The 22,143-nt window shown below is 41.3% G+C and overlaps 1 protein-coding gene, 1 long non-coding RNA gene and 1 other non-coding gene across 5 annotated transcripts; 2 read left to right on the forward strand and 1 right to left on the reverse strand.

Moving 5' to 3' along the window:
* Positions 1–525: 525 nt before the first annotated feature.
* LOC102509088 (zinc finger protein 480-like) lies at positions 526–22,143 on the forward strand. 3 transcript variants are annotated; one of them, XM_032487894.1, is made up of 4 exons: positions 526–663; positions 3,293–3,382; positions 10,497–10,623; positions 22,025–22,143. In XM_032487894.1, exons 2-4 carry the CDS (start codon positions 3,311–3,313, stop codon positions 22,120–22,122), a joined length of 297 nt encoding a protein of 98 aa, XP_032343785.1. In that variant the 5' UTR covers positions 526–663; positions 3,293–3,310; the 3' UTR covers positions 22,123–22,143. The 3 variants fall into 3 exon arrangements, with proteins under 3 accessions (XP_032343785.1, XP_032343783.1, XP_032343784.1); XM_032487892.1 differs by lacking the exon at positions 22,025–22,143 and adding an exon at positions 17,049–18,152; XM_032487893.1 differs by lacking the exon at positions 22,025–22,143 and adding an exon at positions 17,049–18,152 and having other exon boundaries at positions 662–771.
* LOC116666183 lies at positions 8,946–9,052 on the reverse strand. The gene has a single exon (XR_004323027.1). It is a non-coding gene; the product is annotated as a U6 spliceosomal RNA (small nuclear RNA).
* Positions 18,465–19,668, forward strand: LOC116666034. The gene is made up of 2 exons (XR_004322888.1): positions 18,465–18,744; positions 19,488–19,668. It is a non-coding gene; the product is annotated as an uncharacterized LOC116666034 (long non-coding RNA).

Below are 22,143 nucleotides of genomic sequence, written 5' to 3' on the forward strand. Positions count from 1 at the left end.
CAGGTCTTCTCCCTGAGTCTGTGGACCAGTGCAGCGTGTTGAGTTTGACCTCCTGTTGAATAAGGAATAGAAACAATAAGGCTGTTCCGTGGGGTGTAAGTGTGAAGTAAACTTTACTATTCAGGGGGAATTTTGTCCTTGTCATTCTAGTTTCTATTATAGTCAAGTTCGGTTCTCATTTCCTCAGACTGCTTAAATTCTACTTGCAGGAAATGTTCCTGGATCCAACCACCGCTCGACAGCGACCACTTAGAGACGGAAGTTTCCAGACCACAGAATTGCTTCCACTTCCCTGGCAGGACAGGACATGCGAGCCACCTGCTGGTAAAAACAGCTTTTTATTGAAACCGGTTTCAACTTGTCAGGAGGAAACATCTTAGTTTCCGACATAACTGGTCCCCAAACAACTAAGCTTTTACCGTGAAACTGTTCCAGAGAGTAACTTAAAATGAGCGTTTTCAAGGTTCCGGGAAAGGCCAATCCTCTCCTGGCTCCTGCCCGACCCTCCGGCGCTCCCTGTGTGGACCTGGGCTGCCTCCTCGCACCGCCCCTGCCGGAAACACTCCGCCTGACCCCTCGTCCCGGAAGTCCCGCCTCAGACTGCGCGCGCAGTTTCTTCCGGAACCGGAAGGAGGGCTGGACGTGAAGGTCGAGGTGTAGACGGTAAGCTGCTCGTTTCTTATTTGATTGTGTGCTGCGAGGTCCCCCTTCATTCTCAGGGTCTGGGAGTCACTGCGGACCTAAAATCCCAGCACCCGGCCCTCCGGCCACGTAAGTCCAGGCGGCGCCTTTCTAGGTCGGGGATCTTTTCCTTTGGGTTTGAAACCGCTGAAGTTCGTCCCTGCCCTTGGTTTTTCTGCCTTCCGTCCACGGAGACACCGCCTTTCGTGTTATTTTCCTTCATGGGACCTTTTATTTTTTCCACCCCCCTATGAAGAGTCCTCTTTCGCGAGGTGGACTCGCGCCCCCAGCCTCGCCCTCTCTGTCCCTGGAGGTCAGCGCCGGCCGCCCCGCTCCCGTGAGGCCGCGTCCTCTCCCGGGTCCCTGGATTCTGGGGAGCCCGGCCTTCTCCTGAGACCCCCTCCCTCCTAGCCGCTCTGTCCTCGCGTCCTCCTCAGGCCGGTCCTGTTCCGCGGGTTTCCTCTTCGTAGTCAGCCCTTCCCCCATCCCGCTAGGAGAATGTGACCTGGGCCAGCCATGTGACCTCCAGTGTAATTCCGTGTAAATCACATCCATTGGAAAATGGTCTCTTTCGGTGGGGTCGGGGGGTGCGTTTTATTCCGTTGCCAACCCTTTAAATACGTGGGTGAGGGGAATTAGGAGAAGCAGACAGAAGAAGACAAGAGGGATATCAAAAGAGAACGACTGAGAGGGAAATAGAAATACTGAGAAGGAGAAAAGAATGATGAAAAACCGATGGGGTTGTTGAGGATGGCTGAGGCACTTGCAAAGCGATAGTAAAATGAAATAGACTTAGACCTTAAAGTAGCAGGTGGATAAAATTAAGTAGCAGGTGAATACAATAGAGAAGGAAATAAAGGCGCGGGAATCTCTAGGCGTTGGAGTGCCGTGGAGGGAGAGGGGCCCTGGGTCAGCGGTAAGGCGGAAGAGGGCGGGGGAAGGGTAATCATGATGAGGCATTTCGCACACTGAGTGGGGGAGAGGATAGGACAGTTGGAGTCCTGGCCTTCAGAACATCGTGGTCCTGGGAGAGAAACAGAGGACAGCTATTGACTGGAAGAGCAGAGGAGAGAGAGCAGGGAAGAAGCATAGCCACCTGGGGTGCGAGAGAGTGGGAAGGACGGGAGGGTCAAAGGATAAAAAGGGTGTAACTCGGAGGGTGAAGGAGATTAAGCATGAAAACTGTGGGTGTGCTTGCTCGCGGGACATCTCACGGAAGTGGCCGGACTTGTCTACAAACAGAATTTCCTGCCAGGTGACTCTGCCCGTTCCCAGGGGAAACATTGCTTGCAAACAGGGATGTTTACCAGTTCCTCAAAAGGAACAGGCCTGGGAACGGGAGGGTCTGGATGTAGTTAAGGAAGCTTAGCATTCTTAAGATAAGGAATAAGAAGAGTGTCTTAGATGTAGTGCGCATGCGTCAATTTAAAAAAATGCTTACTCACTGTGTGCTTGGCAAGAGTTACTCCTTTGTGTAGATGGTATAAAAAATAAAGGAACCCGAATCTCGGGAGACATTTTGCACCACAACCGCTTTGTGCTTCATTTCGTGGGCAACAGAGGGTAGAGAGGGAGCAGAGATCGGAGGAAGAAAGAGGCAGAAATGTGTGGTGATTCAGGACCATCAGAAAGGTTGGGGAGAAAGAGCAGCAAGATAGGGAACACGTTGCAAAGTGAGGCAGAACAAGAGTGAGGGAAGAAATAGGAGGGCAGAAGGAACAAGAGGAGAATAGAGGAAAACAGAGAGAGGGAGACAGATAAAGAATGAACCCGGAACACAGTAGTGCAGGTCAGAGGGGGAGAGTGGATGCAGATGGGAGGTGAGTTGTTTGGATGTGGGTCATTAATTTCTGATATATTGATTTGTGACTTTAGAATGCAGTATATTTAAAGTTTGTATGCTTAAGTGATGCACATGTGGCTTGATATCCGAAGGTACTGAAATCATTATATTGAGGGAAATATTTGCACTCCAGTGAGCATTACTGCATTATTCACAACAGCCAAGATGGAGAAAGAACTAAAATGTTGACAAATGAATGGAGGTAGAAAATTTGTCACCCATAAATTAGAACGTTATTATGACAGAAGAAGAAAGATATTTTATGTGGAAACTAGAAATGTCAAATCATAGAGCCATGTTTTGTCCCCTCTGACCAGAGATTTCCCTTCAAATAGTCTTGGTGGGAACCTCAATGATATTTAAGGGCCCCCAGGTGATTCCAGTCTGGATCCCTCACTGAGCATCCTGACTGAGTCCTCCCATCCTGAGGGCTGAGATCCGGGCTGAGAGGGAGAGGGCTCTGCTCTGCGGGGGGATGGATCAGGGCCTGGTCTGTGACCTGAAAGGGGTTGTTGGGTCCAGCTGAGGCGCCCAGTGCTGCCGTGTAGGGGAGGGGCTCACCAGGAGGGGAGGGTGATCTGAGAACAGTGTGGGGAAACTCCCTTGTTGGTCTGTGTGTGGAGTTTCCTATCCTGAGTCCCTCCTGTGACAGTGGGCAGCAGAGGACTGTCCCACATGGTGAGGTCTCCCCTGTGTGTGTGTGTGGTTATGGCACAGGAAGATGTGTGTTGATTCTAAGCATTAAACAGCATGTTTTCCACTTTGAAGACTGACCTTTAAAGACTCATGTTGTCTGAGGATGAAGCCCAAAACAGGAGGAAGAGGACAGAAAAGAAGTCAGAAATGGCTATTTCTCAGGTAAAGTCATATTCTCACTGGATTCTCAGTCTGTCCTTCCTGAGATGCCCTTTGGACTCGCTAATCCTGTCTGACTCCGAAGTATCCTGCCTGACACCTGTACATTCACAGTCACCCAGGGCCCTCCCTCAGCGTCTGTCCTCCCCACTCAGACTCCACCCCCGGGAACCCGGGACCTGGGTCTTGTGAATTGGCTCCCTGGGCAGCGTCCTGGGCAGGCTTCACCCCCGTGGGTTGGAGACGCGGAGTCAGTGCTGTGGGGCAGCAGGGAGAGTTTAGGGGCCCATCTGGGTGCGCTGTCTGCTCTCTGTAAACCAGAGAAAGAAGCCGCACAGGGAAGTCAGAGATTAATATGCACAATACCTGGTAAAACCTGGAAATAGATCAATAAGGGGAAATTTGTTTAAATATGTGTGTCACTGACGTTAAAAAATCTTAATGATTGGGGATGGAAAGGAAAGTTCAGAAAGAGACATCAGTGATAGAAAGTCTTTTATTCTGTTATCAATTTTAAACAGTGAAATCAAGCTAAACTTCTGGGAGGTGGAAATTTTTAAAATCTCTTTCATCACCTCCATTCTTCAGATTCCATCTTCGTTGTGTCAGTTGTGCCCTTTGACACACAGATGTTTTTACTTTTGATGCAGATAAGGCTAGCTTGGATTTTCAGTACTTTGTTGAACAGTATATTTTGACATAATTTTCTGTTTCTAGTTTGTTGAATGTTTGTATCTTCAAAAGTTATTGAATTTTGTCTGACTCCTTTTTCTGCATCAATTGAGATGATCATGTATGTTTTTTTTCTTTTAATCTGTTAATGTGATCTATCAAATGAATTAATTTTTATATGTTGAGTCCTGCTTCCCTTATAGGAATAAAATACTCTTGGTTATGAAGTCAGATCTTTTTAATGTGCTGTTGAAGTTGATTTGCTAGTATTTGTTATGGATTTTGCATCAGTGTTCATCATGGGCATTGGTTTTTAGTTTTCCTTTCTAGTTGGGTCAGTCTCTGGGTTTGGTTTCAGAATTATTCCAGGTCCATAGAGTGAGTTTACCAGTGTTTCCTCTTCAACTCTAACATTTTTAGCAGGATTATAGGTAATTCTTTTTTAAATGTTTGGTAGAATTCTGCATTGAATGTATTTGGTTTGGGGTTTTTATTTGAGGTTTTTGATTACTGCTTGAATCTCTCCAGTTATCTTTCTGTTCAGATTTTTTATTTCTTAATGATTAAGGTTTAGTAGGTTGTATGTGTCTAATAATTTACCTCTATGTTCGAGATTATGCAATTTATTAGCATTATTGTTTACACTACTCCCTTAATACTTTGCAACTGATGTCAAAGACATTTTTTAATGTCCTGTTTCACATATCTTTTTGTTATTTGTATCTTCTGTCTTTTTTCTTAGTCAAGGGTTTTTCCAGTTAATTTTTTTTAAAACACCAGTTCTTGGCATGTTGACTTTCGTGTTTTTCTAATTTCCGTTTCATTTAGCTCTGGTAAAATCTTTCTTATTAACCTCTTTACTTCTGCTAAAATTGGATTTAGTTTTTTCTTCTCTTTGTACTTCCTTGAAATGTAAAAATAGTTTTCTGATTTGAAATCTTTTCCCTTTTTGTTGTAACCATTTTACTGTGTAGACTTCTTTCACTACAGCCTTCATTGCATGTTATAAATTTTGGTGTGTGGTATGTTGCATTTTTGTTTTCATCCCAATATCCTAAAATTTCCATGTGATTTCTTCTTTGTCCCATTGGTTGTGTAAGAATGAGTTTAAGTTCTGTAGTTTGCAGAATTTATCTTTTTTCCTTCTACTGTTTATGTTTTCTTTTATTTCATTGTAATTGGGGAAGATACCTTTTATGGTCTCAGTCTCTTAAATTTGTTAAGGTTTCTTTTGTGGCCTAACATGCAGTCTGTCATGGAGAATGTTTCCCGTGTGCTTGAGAAGCATGTGTTTTTGCTGTTGTTGGGTTGAGTGGTCTGTGCACGTCTGTTATGTCCATTTGTCTATAGTGTTGTTCACGTGCTCATTTCCCTTATTGATCTTCTGTTTGGTTTCATCCAGGAGTAACACTGGGTCATTGAAGTCTCGTATACTATTACTGTGCTGATGTCTGTTCCTCTCTTCGCTTCTGTTGATGTTTGCTTCATTTGCGGGGAGCTGTAATGTTAGATGTACACATGTTTATAATTGTTAAATCTTCTCGGTGAGTTGACCCATTTAACATTATGTAACACCGTTTGTATTTTGTGTCAGATTTTGTCTTTGTTTTGTCTGGTATAAGGTAGTCATCCTGCTCTCTTTAGGATGGAATATCTTTTTTCATCCTTTCATTTTTAGCTTTTCCATCTCCTTAGATCTGTGAGTGTTAATAGTTTCAACTCTCTGAACTTTGTCTCACACTCTCTCTGTGTCTGTCACTCTCTGTTTCTCCTGCTGTTACTTCCTCTCGTGCTCCCCACTCAGGCACCCTGTGCAGTGGTGAAAAGCAGGACCCCTGGCCATTCCCCTTCACTACACTGTAATTTCAGAGGGCATGCATCTAGTGTTTCCTTTTTTTTTTCTTAATTGAACTGTAGTTGATTTGCAATGTTCTGTTAGTTTCTGGTGTACTGCATAGTGATACAGTTATACATATATGTATTCTTCTCCATTAAGGGTTATTTTGAGATATTGGATATAGTTCCCTGTGCTATTGTTTTTCTGTTTTATACATAGTAGTATGTATCTGTCAATCCGAAAGTCAAAATTTATCCTTTCCCCTCTTTCTCTTTGGTAACCATGAATTTGTTTCCTATGTCCGTGAGACTGTTTGTTTTGTAAATAAGTTGATTTATATCATTTTGTTAGATTCCACTTGTAAGGGATATCATACGATATTTGTCCATCTCCATCTGGCTTACTTCATTTACTATGATAATGCCTTTGTCCATGCATGTTGCTGCCAGTGGCATTATTTCATTCTTTTTTGTGACTGAGTAGTATTCTACTGTGTATATACACCACAATTTCTTTATGCAGTCATCTTTCAAAGGACATTTAGGTTGCTTCCATGTCTTGGCTATTGTAAATAGTGCTGCTGTGAACACTGGGGAGCATGTATATTTTTGAATTAGAGTTTTCTACAGATAAATGCCCAGGAGTGGGATTGCTAGATCATATCATAACTGTACTTTCAGTTTTTTAAAAAATCTCCTTACTGTTTTCCATAGTGGCTGCACCAAATTACAATCCCACCAACAGTGTAGGAAGATTCCCTTTTCTCCACACCCTCTCCAACATTTATCGTTTGTGGACTTTTTACTGATGGCCATTCTGACTGGCATGAGGTGGTATCTGTTTCTAGTTTTGATCTGCATTTCTCTGATAATTAGTGATACTGAACATTTTTTCATGTGCCTATTGGCCATCTGTATGTCTTCACTGGAGAATTGCTTGTTTAGGTCTTCTGTGCACTTTTTGATTGGGTTGTTTGCTTTTTTGTTATTGAGTTGTATGAACTGTTTGTATATTATGGAAATTAAGCCCTTGTCAGTCGTATAATTTAAGTATATTTTCCCCCATAATTTGTCTTTTCATCTTGTTTATGATTTCCTTTGCTGTGCAAAAACTTGTAAGTTTCATTAGGTCCCATTTGTTTACATTTGCATTTATTTCTATTGCCTTGGTATACCGACCCAGGAAAACATTGGTACCATTTATGTCAGAGAATGTTTTACGTATGTTTTCTTCTAGGACACTTAAGATGTCTTGTCTTTTGTTTCAGTCTGTAAGTCATTTTGAGTTTATTTCTGTGTATGGTGTGAGGGAGTGTTCTGACTTCACTGATTTACATGTGGCTGTTCAGCCTTCCCAACACCACTTGCTGAGGAGGCTGTCTTCTCTCCATTGTGTGTTCTTGCCTCCTTTCTTGAAGATCAATTGACCTTAAGTAATGTGGGTTTATTTCTAGGCTCTGTATTCTGTTCCATCAATCCATATGTCTGTTTTTGTGCCAATAACACTTTGTTTTGATTACTGTAGCTCCGTGGTATTATCTGAAGTCTGGGAGTGTTATGTCTCCAGCTTTGTTCTTTTTCTTTAGTATTGTCTTGACAATTCTGAGTCTTTTGTGATTCCATATGAATTTTAAGGTTATTTGTTCTTGTTCTGTGAAAAGTGTCCTGAGTAATTTGATAGGTATCACATTAAATCTGTAGATTGCTTTGGGTAGTGTGGCCATTTTAACAATTTTAATTCGTCCAATCCAAGAGCATGTGATATCTTTCCATTTCTTTAAATCATCTTTAATTTTCTTTTTCAGGTCTTTTATAGGCCTCAGCATATAAATCTTTCACCTCCTTGGTCAGGTTTATTTCTAAGGTTTTTTTTTTTTTTTTGATGCGATTTTAAAAGGCTTCTTTTTTTTTAGCTTTTCTAATATTTCATTGTTAGCATGAAGATATGCAACAGAGTTCTGTATGTTAATCATGTATTCTGCTACCTTGCTGAATTTGTGTATCAGCTCTAGTAATTTTTGTGTAGAATTTTTAGGGTTTTCTATATATAATATTATGTTATCTGCATATAGTGACAATTTTACCTCTTCCCTTCCTATTTGGATCGTTAATTCTTTTTATCTGATTACTATGGCTAGGACTGCAAATACTATGTTGAATAGAAATGGTGAGCATGGGTGTCCTTGTCTTATTTCAGATTTTATCAGGAAGCTTTCAGCTTTTTACTGTTGAGTTTTATGTTGGCTGTGGGTTTGTCAATTTCTATTATGTTGAGATATGTTCCCTCTGTAGCCACTTTGGTGAGTGTTTTATCATGAAGGATGTTAAATATTATAGAATGTTTTTTCTGTGTCCCTTGAGATAATCATATAGTTTTTATTTTTTCTATTGTTGTGATGTATTACATTGATTGAATTGCATATGTTGAACCATCCTTGTGAGCCTGAGATGAATCTGATTTAATTGTAATTTGTTGTCTTTTTTATGTGTTGTTATATTTGGTTTGCTAATATTTTGTTGAGAATTTTTGCCTTTGTATTCATCAAAGATATTGGCCTGTAATTTTCTTTTTTAGTAGTGTCTTTGTCTGGCTTTGGTTTCAGACTAATGGTTGCTTCATAGAATGAGTTTGGGAGTGTTCCCTCTTCTTGATGCTTTTGGAAGAGTTTGAGAAGGACTGGTATAAGTTCTTTGTATGTTTGGTAGAATTCCCCAGTAAAGCCATCTGACCCTGGACTTCTGTTTGTGTGGATTTTGTTTTTTTTATTATTACAGATTCTATTGCACTTCTAGTGACCAGTATTTTCAAATTACGTTATTTCTTCTTGATTCAGTTTTGGTGGACTGTATGTTTCTAGAAACTTGTTCATTTCTTCTAGGTTGTCCCAAATTTGTTGGCATATAATTGTTCGTAATAGTCTCTTAAGATTGTTTGGTTTTACTGTGGTATTGGTTGCCATTTCTCTTATTTCTTATTTTTTTGGAGGTGGCAGGGCAGGGGTGGGGTCCTCTCTCTTTTCTTCTTGGTGATCCTGGCAGAGGTTTGTCGATTTTGTTTAAAAGTAAGGAAGACTTCAGGAACTTGCATGTCTTGCTTGCCCAGGGGCCACGCTAATCTTCTCTGTTTTGTCCCAGTTGTAGTATCCGTGCTGCAGAAGTTAGCACTTAAATGTTTCCTTCTGATAGTTACTTTTGGTGAAGTGTTCTTGCTTAATGATTATATTTTTTATCATGATTTTTAATTCTTCTAGAAATGTTGAACTTTACTATTATGATAATTTTGTTCTCAATCCATGAAAATAACGTGTAATACGAATAACTTTTGTAATTTTGTATCAATGTTTCATTAGGGGAAAACTGAATAAATGATGATTAAAAAAATTGTCCACAAATATATCAAGAGAAAACTTCTCTCATTTCAGTTAATTTTGTGTAGACAGGTGTGTTCATGAGTTTATGGATGTGGAAGTCTATGGTTTTGATAAAAAAGTCATGATTTCAAAACTGTACCTTATATCTTTTTTCCTTTTAAATTTTATCTTCAATATATTCCATGGCCTGAAATTTTTTCTGCACTATCTTAAAAAATTTTTTTTAATCTTTTTTTATTACTTTTTTCTGCACTATCGTATTAACGGCTTAAATAGTAGTAAGATTACGAACATTTTATGTGTATGTGCCTGTGTGTGTGTGCCCATATGTCTAATGGACTTTCATGCTGTTTTATGTCATTCACTTTGGATTTCTTTCAGGTTTTCTCAGGAAACCCTCTGTCAGTGTACTTTCAATGCTCTCTCTGTTGCTTCACTGTTTTATTCCTAACCTTCAGTTTCAAAGCCCAACCCTCTGAGTTCAGGTGCTTGCTGTGACATTTCTTAGCTTTTTGAGTTGAGTTTCTCAGTGTCTCTGACACAGTTTTGTCCTCTGTCAGATGAGAGCAGATTTTTCTCTAATGAGCTATTATGTTGATAACAAATTCATGCCTGTAAAACACTTTGAGGAATCTTTAGCTTATAGGAAGTATTCCAACACTTTTAATCATTATTGTTATCATCATCATAATTGAGATTTTGACATTTTTGTAAAGCTGATGTGGACTTTGTCATCTCTGAAGACACTACTCATTCTGTAGCTCATCTAGATATTGACTGTCACTCAGTGTGTAGGACAGAATATGTAACACTTCCTGCACATAACAGCCTGTTCCTGAGTTTTATTTACATGTGTTTCATGGGTTCTCCACAAAGATGAAAAATCCCTACTAATTGGATGATATACTTATCAAAAGGAGAATGATTTAAATAACCTATAGTAAAAAAATATAAAAAAAGAATATATATGTATTTGTATGACTGAAATATTATGCGGTACACTAGAAATTGACACATTGTAAACGGAAAATACTTCAATAAAAAAATTTTAAAATAATAAAACAAAAAAAAGCATTAGAGTTTAAGGAACACACAGTTTGCTTCAGATACCCTTCCATGGATCTGTCAGAACACATACTTCAACCAAATCAATCCTGACCCCTCTCTCCTCTTCCTCAGTTTTCATCAAGATGAGAACTCTTCTCATGGCCCCTGGGTGAAATGTGTTTTCATTTCAGGAAGGGTTGACATTCAAGGATGTGGCCATCGAGTTCTCCCAGGAGGAGTGGGAGTGCCTGGTCCCTGCTCAGAGGGCCTTGTACAGGGACGTGATGCTGGAGACCTGCAGGAACCTGCTGTCCCTGGGTGAGAACTGCCCTCTAGAATTCAGGATCTGTCCTTGAGTGTCCTTGCATTTTCCCCTCTATGCCTCTTGGGAGCCTGTGTTTTGCTTAATTGATCCGAAAGCCCTGTTGCCTCAGACATGATGTGGTGTCATGAATTTCAACTGACCCTTTCTTCAGATGGTCAGCCCATTTCATGTTGCATCAGGGATTGTTCTAGAGGTTGATTATGTATAAAGCTCAATGGCAAACTCTTAAAAAATACCCAATTTCGTATTTCTGCCTTTTGACTGTTGACTCTCTGTTTTTTGGAAGAGAGCTAGATATCCGCATATCACTCCCTCCTCATTTAGAAGGAGGCAAGCGGTGGATTAATGTGTGAAATACTTTTCCAGACCCACCCCGAATATCCTCCCTTCTGAGCTGAGCAGAGAGATAGGATTCTGGAAAAGACACAGTACTTTGGATTTCTTCCTTCTGATAGGCAACAATTTCTATTTCTGATTTGAATATTACCTCTATTTTGGAGCAAGAGAAACAGCCCTGGACTGTGGGGTATGATGTGAAAATAGAAAACCCAGTGGGTGGGACTGTATCAGGTGGGAATGTATGAAAAGTGTGCACATAGGTCAGATCTCAGAAGAGCAGAGAGGAAGCCACAGCATTAATAGTGTTTGGGATCCTTCTTATAGTGGAGAGTTCATTAAGAAAACAAATTTATTTATCAAAAACTCTGACAGGAAATTTTTCTTCTCTTCAACTTCTCACTCTGTCCTGCAACTTGTAAAATGTGTTCTTTCACCCTCCAGTGGTGCTGCAGCTCCTCCAGAGACAAAGGCAAAGTCTGTATCATGATCTACACTGCCATCTGTTTCCTGTGGAATTGTTACTTGACTTTGAGAAGCATGATGGGGACTGTTTTAAAGGGGCCTCTTGTCCCCTCACCTCCTTCAGGGTGTGATTCCACTGGTTGCTTGGTTCTCAGTCCATACAGATCAGAGCTGATGCCTCCAGACTCCAAGCTCTGAACATTTTTTTGTTCCGTCCCCATTTGATGTTTTTAGAAGACCTAATCAGAAAATGGGGAAACACTGGCTGCTCTTTGATTCCATCTGGCACCTCAGAACCTGCGTGGAGCTGCCTCAGATCCTGTCTGCTTGTTTGCATCCCTCAGCCCTTTCTTCTCTTTGCTTCTGCCATGCACTTCAGGGCTGTTTGTAACAACCAGGTGGATTGGAACTTCTGTCATTGTTGCTTAGGATGAGTAGAAGGACAGTGGACGCAGAGATGCTCTTGACCCCAAATCCTACAAGGGCAGCATATGTGCGTCTTTCAGGCTCCCAGTTTGGCATCTGTGTGTAGAGCACATGGTCCCTTCTCAAGGTCCTATAATATCTGACCCACACATGTTGTATTTTTTCCACTCTTGTACTGCTCTAGCTGTACTGCTCTAGCTAGGCTCAAATGTAGACTCTTCCAGATTTTATATTCTCCTTAGTTGTATAGTTTTGCCTCTTAAAACTTGCTTTTGAAGTAGGTAGTCCTAGGGTTTGATGGTTTTTTCAGTTTCTTTGCTGTGATAATCCACCTCTAGTCAACCACTATGGTGGACTCTCTATGGGGTGGGTTTACTGGGTAACAGATAATTTTTGGTGGAGGAGAGTTTCCCTCACATGCTGTAATAATTTCCTGCTTCGTACAGCGCCACCACTTGAAGCTACTTAGCAGAGTGGTCAACATGTTGTATACGAGACAGAGAGTATTTCAAGACCTTGACCTATAAGTCTTTCCAGTTTTTTTTTTTCCTAGTTTTGAGGGATGTCAAAAAATCGTGTCTCCAGGGCACTGTGACACTGTTGTTCACATATAGCAATGACCATCCCCTTTGAGCCTCGGTCAGTAGTATGCTAGTTTCTCCTGGGGACAGTTGTGTCCAAGCTCACATCCTCACATCTGTGGGGCTGTTGACTCGATGCCCCGTGTGCCATCACCTGTGTGTGAGTTCTGCCTGCACGTGTGATTTTGAAGCATCTGAATGCGAGATTACGTAGTGGAGTGATACCTTCAGTGATGACCCATCAGTTGTTTTATTTAAGACACTGTTACTTTCATTTTGTATGTTTCTCTGCATCAGAAGTGATTTTGATTTTGATTTATTTTATCATCACGTTTCTGTTTTGATGTCACTCTTAGGGTTTTTGTTTTGTATTTGTGATGTGGGGGATGGTTGCTTGGGGAAGGGCCCCCCCATGGTGGAGCTGGTGACCAGTGCCTGTGAGAGTTCTTTGTATATTCTTTGTGTTTGTCTGTTATCAGACATGTGATTTGCAGATCTTTTCTCCTGTACCATAGGTTGTCTTTTCACTACTGAGTGTGCTTAGTGCACAATAACTTCTAATTCTGATGTAGTATAATTTATCTGTCTTTACTTTGTGGGCCTGTGTTTTTGGTATTGTATTTGAAACATCTTTGGTGTATCTAATGTCAAGAATCTTTTCCTGTATGTTTACTTCTAGGAGTTTTATACAGTAAGGACTTACGTTTAGGTCTTTATTGATCTTGAGTTAATTTTTGTCGGTAGTGTAAGAGAATGGTCCAACTAAATTCTTCTGATACTCAGTTTTCTTAGCACGTTTTGATCATTGGAGAGCCCTTCCCGCACTGAGTGGTCCTGATGCCCCTGTGGAACATCACTTGACCTTGTATGCAAGACTTTTTCTGGTCTGTCTGTTCTGTGCCAGTGGTCTCTCTGTGTCTATGCCAGTACCGCACTGCTTTGATTAGTGTAGCTTTGGAGTGAGTTTTGAAATGAAGTGTGAGACCCCTGAATGTGTTCTTTTCAAGCTTGTTTTTGCTGTTCATTCTCTCTTGAGATTCCATAGGAAATTGTACGATCGATCTACCTGTTTTTTCATGGGAATGGCACTGGGATTGCTCTCGGGGTCGGGTGTGTCTGTTGGTAACTTTGGCTGGCATTGACGTCTTGTCGATACTGGCTTCCAGTCCAGGAACATGGGATACTTTTTCAATTATTTGTATCTTTTCTAATATTTTCCAGCAGTCTTTTATTAGTTTGTAGTATATAAATTGTTTACTTCTTATAACATCATGTCTAATATTTTATTTATTTTTGTTTCCTTGTAAATGGGATAGTTGTCTCTGTTTCTTTTTTGAGTGTTCATTTTTGGTGTTAAGAAACCCTTTTGATTTTTGTATGTTGAATTGATACCTGGTAATTTTTTGGAACGCTGTCATTATTTCTAGCAAGTCTTTTGCAGACTCTTCGGGGTTTTCCACATACCCGATTGTGGCCGTTGGGAAGAGAGAGAATTTTGCTCCCTTTTGCTGCCGTGGTACCAGTTGTCTCCTTCTCTGCCCGTGTGTCTTTGTTGGTGCTTCCAGTAATAGATTTTTGGAAGTAGTGAGAGCAGGTATCCTTGTCTTGTTTGTGGTCTTAGAGGAAGAGCTTTCATTCTTTCACCACTGAGTGTGATGAGAGCTCTGAGGAGCTGCTCCATTGAAGCCTTGTTTTCAGTGCAGTGTTAACACCTTTTCCTAACAGAGACTTTACTTTAAAATATGATATCGAACGAAGTTCATGTGCCTGACGCACCGTGAAGCCAGACAAACCGAGCAGAGGAAGGTTTATTAGTTGAGGAGGCAACCTGGATGATGGAGACCCAGCCTTGTTTCAGATCCGTCTTCCTGGCTGGACAGGGTGTCAGATTTTTAAAGGAGATGGGAGGGGGAGTGTCTGTGATCCCAGCTTTGCTGCAAGATCTCAGCCGCAGCCTTTCTGGCACCATGTTGGGACTTTTTTTCGTGGTTACTCTGTCTGATCCTGCAAAACTGGCGCCTAAATCCTGGTCTTGGGATCCTTCAGCTTCCTTCCGGGAGAGGGCAGAAGAGCAGTTATGATTTACTCAGAGCCCACGTGTCAGGTTATGAATTCCAGTTCTCTGTTGACCCCTCCAGGTGTCATCAACTTTTGAGTCCTCTTGGGGTAGCTGGTTGTAGCCACAGTTTGGGGTCATAAATCAAGTTAATGGTTTAAGCTACAGTCGTGGAAAAGAGTATGTTGGGCTTGCTTTTCCTTTGTTTCTGCCTTTCCTCACCCCTTCACAGTAACTGCTTGAATCTGCTCTTTGGATTTCAGGGAAGGTCTAGGAGACAAAAGCCTTTTCTCCAAATAGGAAACGGGACTAGGAAAGGCTTTTGTCCCCGGCAGGGCCTCACAGCATCCCGTTTGGTTTCAGTCCTCCCTTTTTGTTGATATTCCTCAATTTTGGGGGGAACGGGTGTGGAACGGGTGTGGAACAAGATGTATGTATACAGAATATACGCACCCATCTCCTTTTGTTGTCCTTTTCCTGGTTTTTCCTTCCGGTTTCTGCTGAAAACATTCTTGCACAATCTCTTGGAATATTATATATGTTTTTCTTTTTTTATGTATTTTTTTTTTTACTATAAACATGACAGTGGAACATATGGCATATTCAGTTTGATACATTGCACAGCAAATAGTGTGATAGACGTAATTCTGCTTTTTCCTTACAATGCCACGCTCTAACGTTTTAAATCTCTTTCGTTTCTGTCCATTCCCATACTGTAATTCTCATGGTTAAAAATGGGACAGTGGTACCCTACTTGCTAAATCAATTCGTCTTTTCTCTCGAGGTCAGTATGTTAGGTGCAGGTGTGAATGATTCAGTTACAGTCACACAGACGCGCAGTCCCAGGCTGTGCTCCCACGTGTGCGTGTGCCCCGTGCTCCACTCGGACCCTCTCTCCGTCCTGACCTTTCCTCACATGGCACCTGGGTCTGGATGGAAACACGGTTATCTGTTAGCACATGTGAGTTGTTGTCCTGAACTTCCCAGTTTCCAAAGCCCTCCCTCACCCATCCCTCCACCTTCCACATGACTCACGCTGTAAAATGACCCCTCTTCTTCCATTGAACACCTTCCCCAGGACACAACCGAAATCACCATGTGCAGCCGTGATGACTCAGAGACCATTTCAGGGAGGGATGGCTGAATAACTGTATTACTTACACAGCTCACCTCTTCTTGCATCTCCCTGGACATTTTATTTCTAAACTCTTGGTATTTGTTGTAATATTTGTAATCTGTCCTGCCTGGGTGGGCAGTCTTGCTTAAGAATATGCTGTCTCCGTGTCTAGGTCCAAGGTCACATCCTGGTTCTCTCACCACTTTCTGTCTTTTGGGGTCATGGAGCCAAACCTCTGAGTCTGCTGCCCTGATATGACAAATCGTGTTAATTTACCTCAAGCCTTTTAAAACAAACTAGTGCTGTCAGATGGCTTAGAATATTGCCTGTTCTGTAGTAAATACTCAAAAGTTACTTTTGTATAAAAAGCTATATAAATATTTTGTCATGGTTTTTATAACATCCATTTGAATTATTAATTTGTTCTCAACGACATTGTGTCTGACCCTAGTTAATAAATTTACCAAGTCCTCGTTTATTGCATGTGTTTTGGAGCCAGTGAAGTAGATGATTTTAGGCACTGCATAGGTACGAATTGTACTTAATGGCTGTTAGATAACTGGAGAATCTTACTATTTGTTGGTTGTGATTTACAGATGATGGACTTTCAGCATGTCTTATGCAATACAGCTGACACACTACCTGTTAATGTAAAATAAATGCCTTTTTATGTATTTGTAGTTTTGAAGCAGGTATTTAGAAAAATAGTTTGCTTTCTTAAAGGCAGTTTTATCAAATTCTTCATCTTTCTCTGTGCTGTGTTTCTTTCACAATTCTAAGCAGCCACTTAGATTAGTCATTGGTTACGTTGGTTTCGGATTATTTAGCGTTACAATATGTTGTGCGCTCAGCAGCATTTGTTTCTGTACAGTAAGTGTGCAGGATTATCTGTGCTATGGTTCTTCCTCAGTCATGAGACGGCAGTACATTTACTGTTAATTGGTATGTGCTTTGGGGTCATTCATAGTGGAAAAGTTCCCTTTCTTTGAGAGCTGACATAAGTTTGTCCAGTGTGAATATTTTTGTGCGAGGGTGTTTGATACTAGCCTACCCTAAAAGCAATTTGAATTGCACATTACCTTTCTTTAGTAAATAATTTGATCCCTTTATGGGGAGGTGGGTATAGCTCAGTGGTAGAGCGCATGCTTAGCATGCATGAGGGAGGTCCTGGGTTTAATCCTTAGTACCCACGTTAAAAATAAATAGATAAATAAATCAGTAAATCTAATTTCCACCCCCACCCCCATCGCCCCCAAAAGAACACCAACAAAAACTTTATCCCTTTAGTGTTTCTGATAGTTTAAGATCGTGGTTGGGCTGCTGCATAACTCTCTTTGGTGTAAGTATTGCTGTTGGTGTAATGTCATACATTCAAAAGGAGACATTTACTTATGAATTGTAGTGAACAGGATACCTATGTTCCTTTGTATCTTGTAGATCTCTCTCCTATGCATGTGATTAAGCACTTACAACCGAAAGCAAACAATGATACAGGGGAAGTACTCCAAACAGTGATGTTGGGAAGTCCTGAAAGTCATAAGATCAAGCACTTCCACCTCAGGGAAATCCAGGAAAACATGTATGACCTTGAGTGTTGGTGGAGAGATGACGTAAGATGTCACAAAGGAATGGGTGTAGCCCATATGGAAGATCTCACAGGCGGAAGAGGTCGACCTGACAGAAGGGATACGGGAATCAAGCCCATTGGAAATAGGCTTGGATTAAACGTTCAGGATGAGCTGCACATACTTCTTACTGAAGGGCTAATTTCTGAATGTGATGAAGCTGAGAAGTCTGTCAGCAGTAGTTTCTCGTTTTCACCATTTCAAAGACTTCCTCCTAGTGTCCAAACTGATGTGTCTAATATACATGGGAGTGATTTTATGCATCCTTCTGTGATGACACAACACCAGAAAGCACACAGGGAAAGACCTCACAGACATGACGAGTGTGGGAAAAGCTTTCTCAGGGTCTCACACCTCACCAGACATCAGATCACCCATACTGGAGAGAAATTATATCAGTGTGATGTATGTGACAAATTCTTAAGTTGAAATTCACAGCTTGTACGTCATCAGAAAATTCACGGTGGGAAGAAAGGTTATAAATGTAATGAGTATGGCAAAGCCTTTAGTGATGACTCCATCCTCGCCAGACGTCAGATCATCCACCCAGGAGCGAAATTACATAAATGTGATGTGTGTGCCAAAGTCTTTAGTTGAAATTCATACCTTGCAAATCATTGGAGAGTTCATACTGGAGAGAAAGCTTTCCAATGTAACGAGTGTGGCAAAACCTTAATCGCTGCTCAAACCTTTCTAGACATCAGACAGTTCATACAGGAAAGATATTATATAAATGTGATGTGTGTGCCAGTGTCTTTAGTTGAAAGTCAAACCTTGCAGATCATTGAGAATTCATACTGGAGAGAAACGTTATAAATGTAACGAGTGTGGCAAGCTGTTTAATTACAGTTCACCCCTTACAACCCATCGGAGAATTCACACTGGAGAGAAACCTTACAGATGTAACGAGTGCGGCAAGGCGTTTAGCGAAAAGGCTACTCTTGCAAAGCATCAAAGAGTTCATACTGGAGAGAAACCTTACAAATGTAATAACTGTGGAAAAGTCTTTGGTCAAAAATCACATCTTCGACTCCACTGGAGAATTCATACCGGAGAGAAACCTTTCCAATGCAATGAGTGTGGCAAGGTCTTCAGTCGAAATTCACACCTCACAAGTCATCAGAGAGTGCATGTGGTAGAGAAACCTTTCAAATGTTTCAAGTGCGGAAAAGCCTTTGCTCAGGTCTCAGCCCTCACTAAACATCAGAAAATCCATACGTGAGGGGAAACTGGGCAAGTGTGACCATGTGGGAAGGTCTTGACAATTCAAACTTCAAAAGAAACCCTACAGATACTGAGTGTGGCAAAGCTCTTGCGCGTTCAGCCTCACTTACCATCAGATATTTCATACTGGAGAGGACCCTTACAAAGGTAATGACTGTCTCAAAGTGTTGAGTCAAAATTCATACCTTATGATCCACCAAAGAATTCATCCTGGAGAGAAACCTTAGAGATCTAACGAGTGTGTCCCATCCTTCAGTGCGCTTTCAAGCCTAATTTACCATCAAGTATCCTTACTGGCGAGAGCTCTTAACAGTGGGGTAGTGGTTTTAGCAGGCGTTCACATCTCAGGCTTCGTGAGAAATTCATACTGGCTGGAAGCCAGAGAAGTGTATTCAGTGTGGTCAGACCTGAACCAGCACTTTACTGCCTCCCCTTTTAGTATAAGAGAAGCCTGCATTCCAACTCAGGGAAGATGAGTCTAGCCCCCCAGCTTGTCTGCTGGCTTTCCAGATAAAGTCCCCATTCTTGCCCCAACAACTAGTCCGTCAATTGACTGGCCTGTCGTGCGGCAAGCATTAAGAGCTTGGGGTTGGTAACGTGTTGATCTTACGCCCTCGTTCCAGGCTTTTCAAGATGGTCTCTGGGAAAGCCCAGCAGGATGAAGGGGCTGATTTCTTTAGATGTGGTTCATTCACATCCATGCTCCCTGGAAAGACGAGGACCCTGAATTATCCAATTCAACAGTGTGTGAATTACCCTCAAGGAGGGGCAGAGAATAATGTAAAACTGTGACTTGCCTCATCCTGCTCACTAAGTTCAGGGTGCTTGTCTCTGGAGAGGTCACTGTGGGTTATGGACAGAGAGCTCCACCAGCTGCCCATAAACAGAGCACAAGGGACCGGGCTTTTCATGGGGGGACAGTGACCAGTTCCTAGGGACTGACTCTCCACTAGAAATAGTGCAGGGGGAAGGTTGGTCATTTTCTCCATCGGATGGCACTGGCTGTTGATCCTGAAAGAAAAACTAGTCCTCCTGGAAACTGGAGAGAGAGCTGCTGTCTTGAGAGACAAGTTTAACCGGAAGAACCAGAGTGGCATGTGTACGGATAGGATTCACATTTAACTGCTGCTGTCGCCTTTTGCTGCTGTTGTATTAGAATGTATCACAGGTCTTCTGTTTTAATAAATAAAATTTAATCATTTTTGTCATAACGCTGGATGAATCATATTTCTTCCACCAACACCGTTTTACTCTGCCTTGGTCCTTTATAACAGAAGCTAACAGTGCACTATTAGGCAATCAGGGTTGAATGAATCTCCATTTCTTTCTATGATACAATAATTTCTTCTTAGATGCAAACAGCATACAGTTTGGGAATGACATGCTCATCGTTTGTGCTTGAGTTATTCTCCCCACATTCTGTTGCAGGATATTTCTGTTGCAGGATATTTCCTAACAGTGTACTTCAGACTCTGACTTCCGTGAAGGCACAGAAATTGAACTGAGTAAATTAAAAAACTAACTGGCTTTATGGAACGGTTCATGACTCAGGCAGCGTGCCATGTAGCAAAGAAAGGCGCTTCCAGGAGCCGTGCCAAGTGGAAAGGTTTTCAAGGCAGAAACTGGGCAGGATAAGAAAGCTGTTAGTAAAAGGAAGGGTTGTTTCAGGCAAAGTTGCCTTTTTCAGTAAATGGAGGACGGAAGTCTTACCCTGTAGGTTAACTCACTGGTGTTAGGAAAGTCTAGGGTGACTGGTTTAAGGTCGCGTTCCTGGGAGGGGAGAAACCGCAGTGAAATCTTGGCTTGTTCTCCTGGGGGCGAGCAGCGCCAGCTTGGGGCTTTTTTTTTTTTTTTTTTTTTTTTTTTAAACACTCTCTAAAACTTGCTCCCTATTTCTGAATAGACACTATATGAATATATTTCTTCATGTCCCTTTTTTGTGTTGAAATAGAACCCATGGCATGCACCTTGATTAACATGAGGGAAAATAGTACCTTTGTGCAAAATTTTGGAAAATGTTTAAATCATGAAATCTCTCTTGTGCTTGAAGTGCTTAGTGCAATAATTTGAAAAGATCAGCATCATGAGTTTTGTCCTGAACAACATACAGTGGGGACATTTTTGTTGATGGATAAACTATATACATTTCGTTTCTCCCAAAACATGTTGCTCGTGTGCATTTGTGACCATTCCCTGGATTAGGATGAAACCTCACCCAGAGTTTGGTATGATCATGAGTGCTGATACAAACATTGAGGGGTCATGAGGATATTTCTTCAATAATTCAGCGTTCTCAGGGGACAGTGGAGACTGATGGTGTTCAAAAAATGGTTTGAGAGACCAGGGGATGGTGACTGGCTTGGTGTGTTAAGGCGATTAGTGGGTGGGGTTGAAGGGAGGTTACCTGCTTTTGGTTTGAACCTCCAGTTGGTTCCAAAGGAAGGAGTCATCAGGCTCTTTTTAGCAGCTTGCCCAGATGGGTTGCATAGGAGATTGTGGTAAGGCTTCATCAGTGTGACCAGTGAAACATCACAAAATGCGGACTGTTTAATTAAACACTAAATGTTTCCCCTTCAAACCTGATTTCTTGGTTAGGACACACCACACTTTTCTTCACAGTAGTAATTTACTACATTTCCTTTCCGTCAGCACAGTATGTTCCATTGTTCAATATAGTTGTTAAGCGTGTCTGTAAAATACCGTTTAGATACATTGCCTAAGATATTTAAACTATTTTAATAAAAATGTTTGCAAGTGTTCGTTAGTATAAATAAGCACTTGTACTACAACAACAGTTTTCCAGAAGATTTTAAAATTTCCCTTTTAAATTATGATGTTAAGGATATGTTATATGGTTTATTTTGTAATGCAATAAAGTATTCTTTAATACAGTTTTTCCTTAGCATTGTATTTTTCTTCCACACGTATGTCCCTTGTTTGACACCAAGGGACAGATGAATCGGTGTGTTATTTTCAGGCTCTTGCAACATGAAAATGCACATAACACAATTACATGTACAAAGTAGGTGCACGAGAAGCAGGAGGAGAGAGCGCTCCTCTAGGGGTCAGTTCAGTGAAAGAACTGGAAAGGGCACAGTGGAGACCTGACCTGTTTTGTGGGAGTTGGCTGTGTTCAGGTGCTTGAAAATCAAGTGTGTGGAGCCACACGTGCACACAGTGAGGGGAATGAAAATATAACGATGACCGTGGTAGAAAGATGCCAAGCTTCCAACTATAGCTTGTGACAAGGAGACACTCTCCATTCTGAAATGTGTGGATGCCATCCTACCCTTTCCCAGTGATGGATTCACATTCAGAGCCAGAGCATTGTGAGAGAAAATAAGCTTTGTGCTCCTTTGAACATGACAGCTGACATCCAGTATCTACTTCGAATTTGCTCCCAACCAAAAACATTTCTTTTCGGTAAGTGATCTTCATTTCAATTTCTGTTTTCTTTCACATCACACTTTCACTGAGAGTCACTGTAGTTAGTGCTATATGCATAATATCTTAATTGAGTTTTCTGCTCTGTAATAAGTTCTAATGTTTTTTCTCATTTCCCAGATAAAGAAACTTGGATGCGACCAGAAAAATCCCATCCCAGGAAGTGGCTGAATCCGGATTTGAATCCATGCTGTCTGGCTGCAAAGATAATTTCTTAAGCACGTAGCTACACTAACAAG

The sequence above is a fragment of the Camelus ferus genome, chromosome 9, assembly GCF_009834535.1.
Source record: "Camelus ferus isolate YT-003-E chromosome 9, BCGSAC_Cfer_1.0, whole genome shotgun sequence".
Classification (NCBI taxonomy): Eukaryota; Metazoa; Chordata; class Mammalia; order Artiodactyla; family Camelidae; genus Camelus; species Camelus ferus.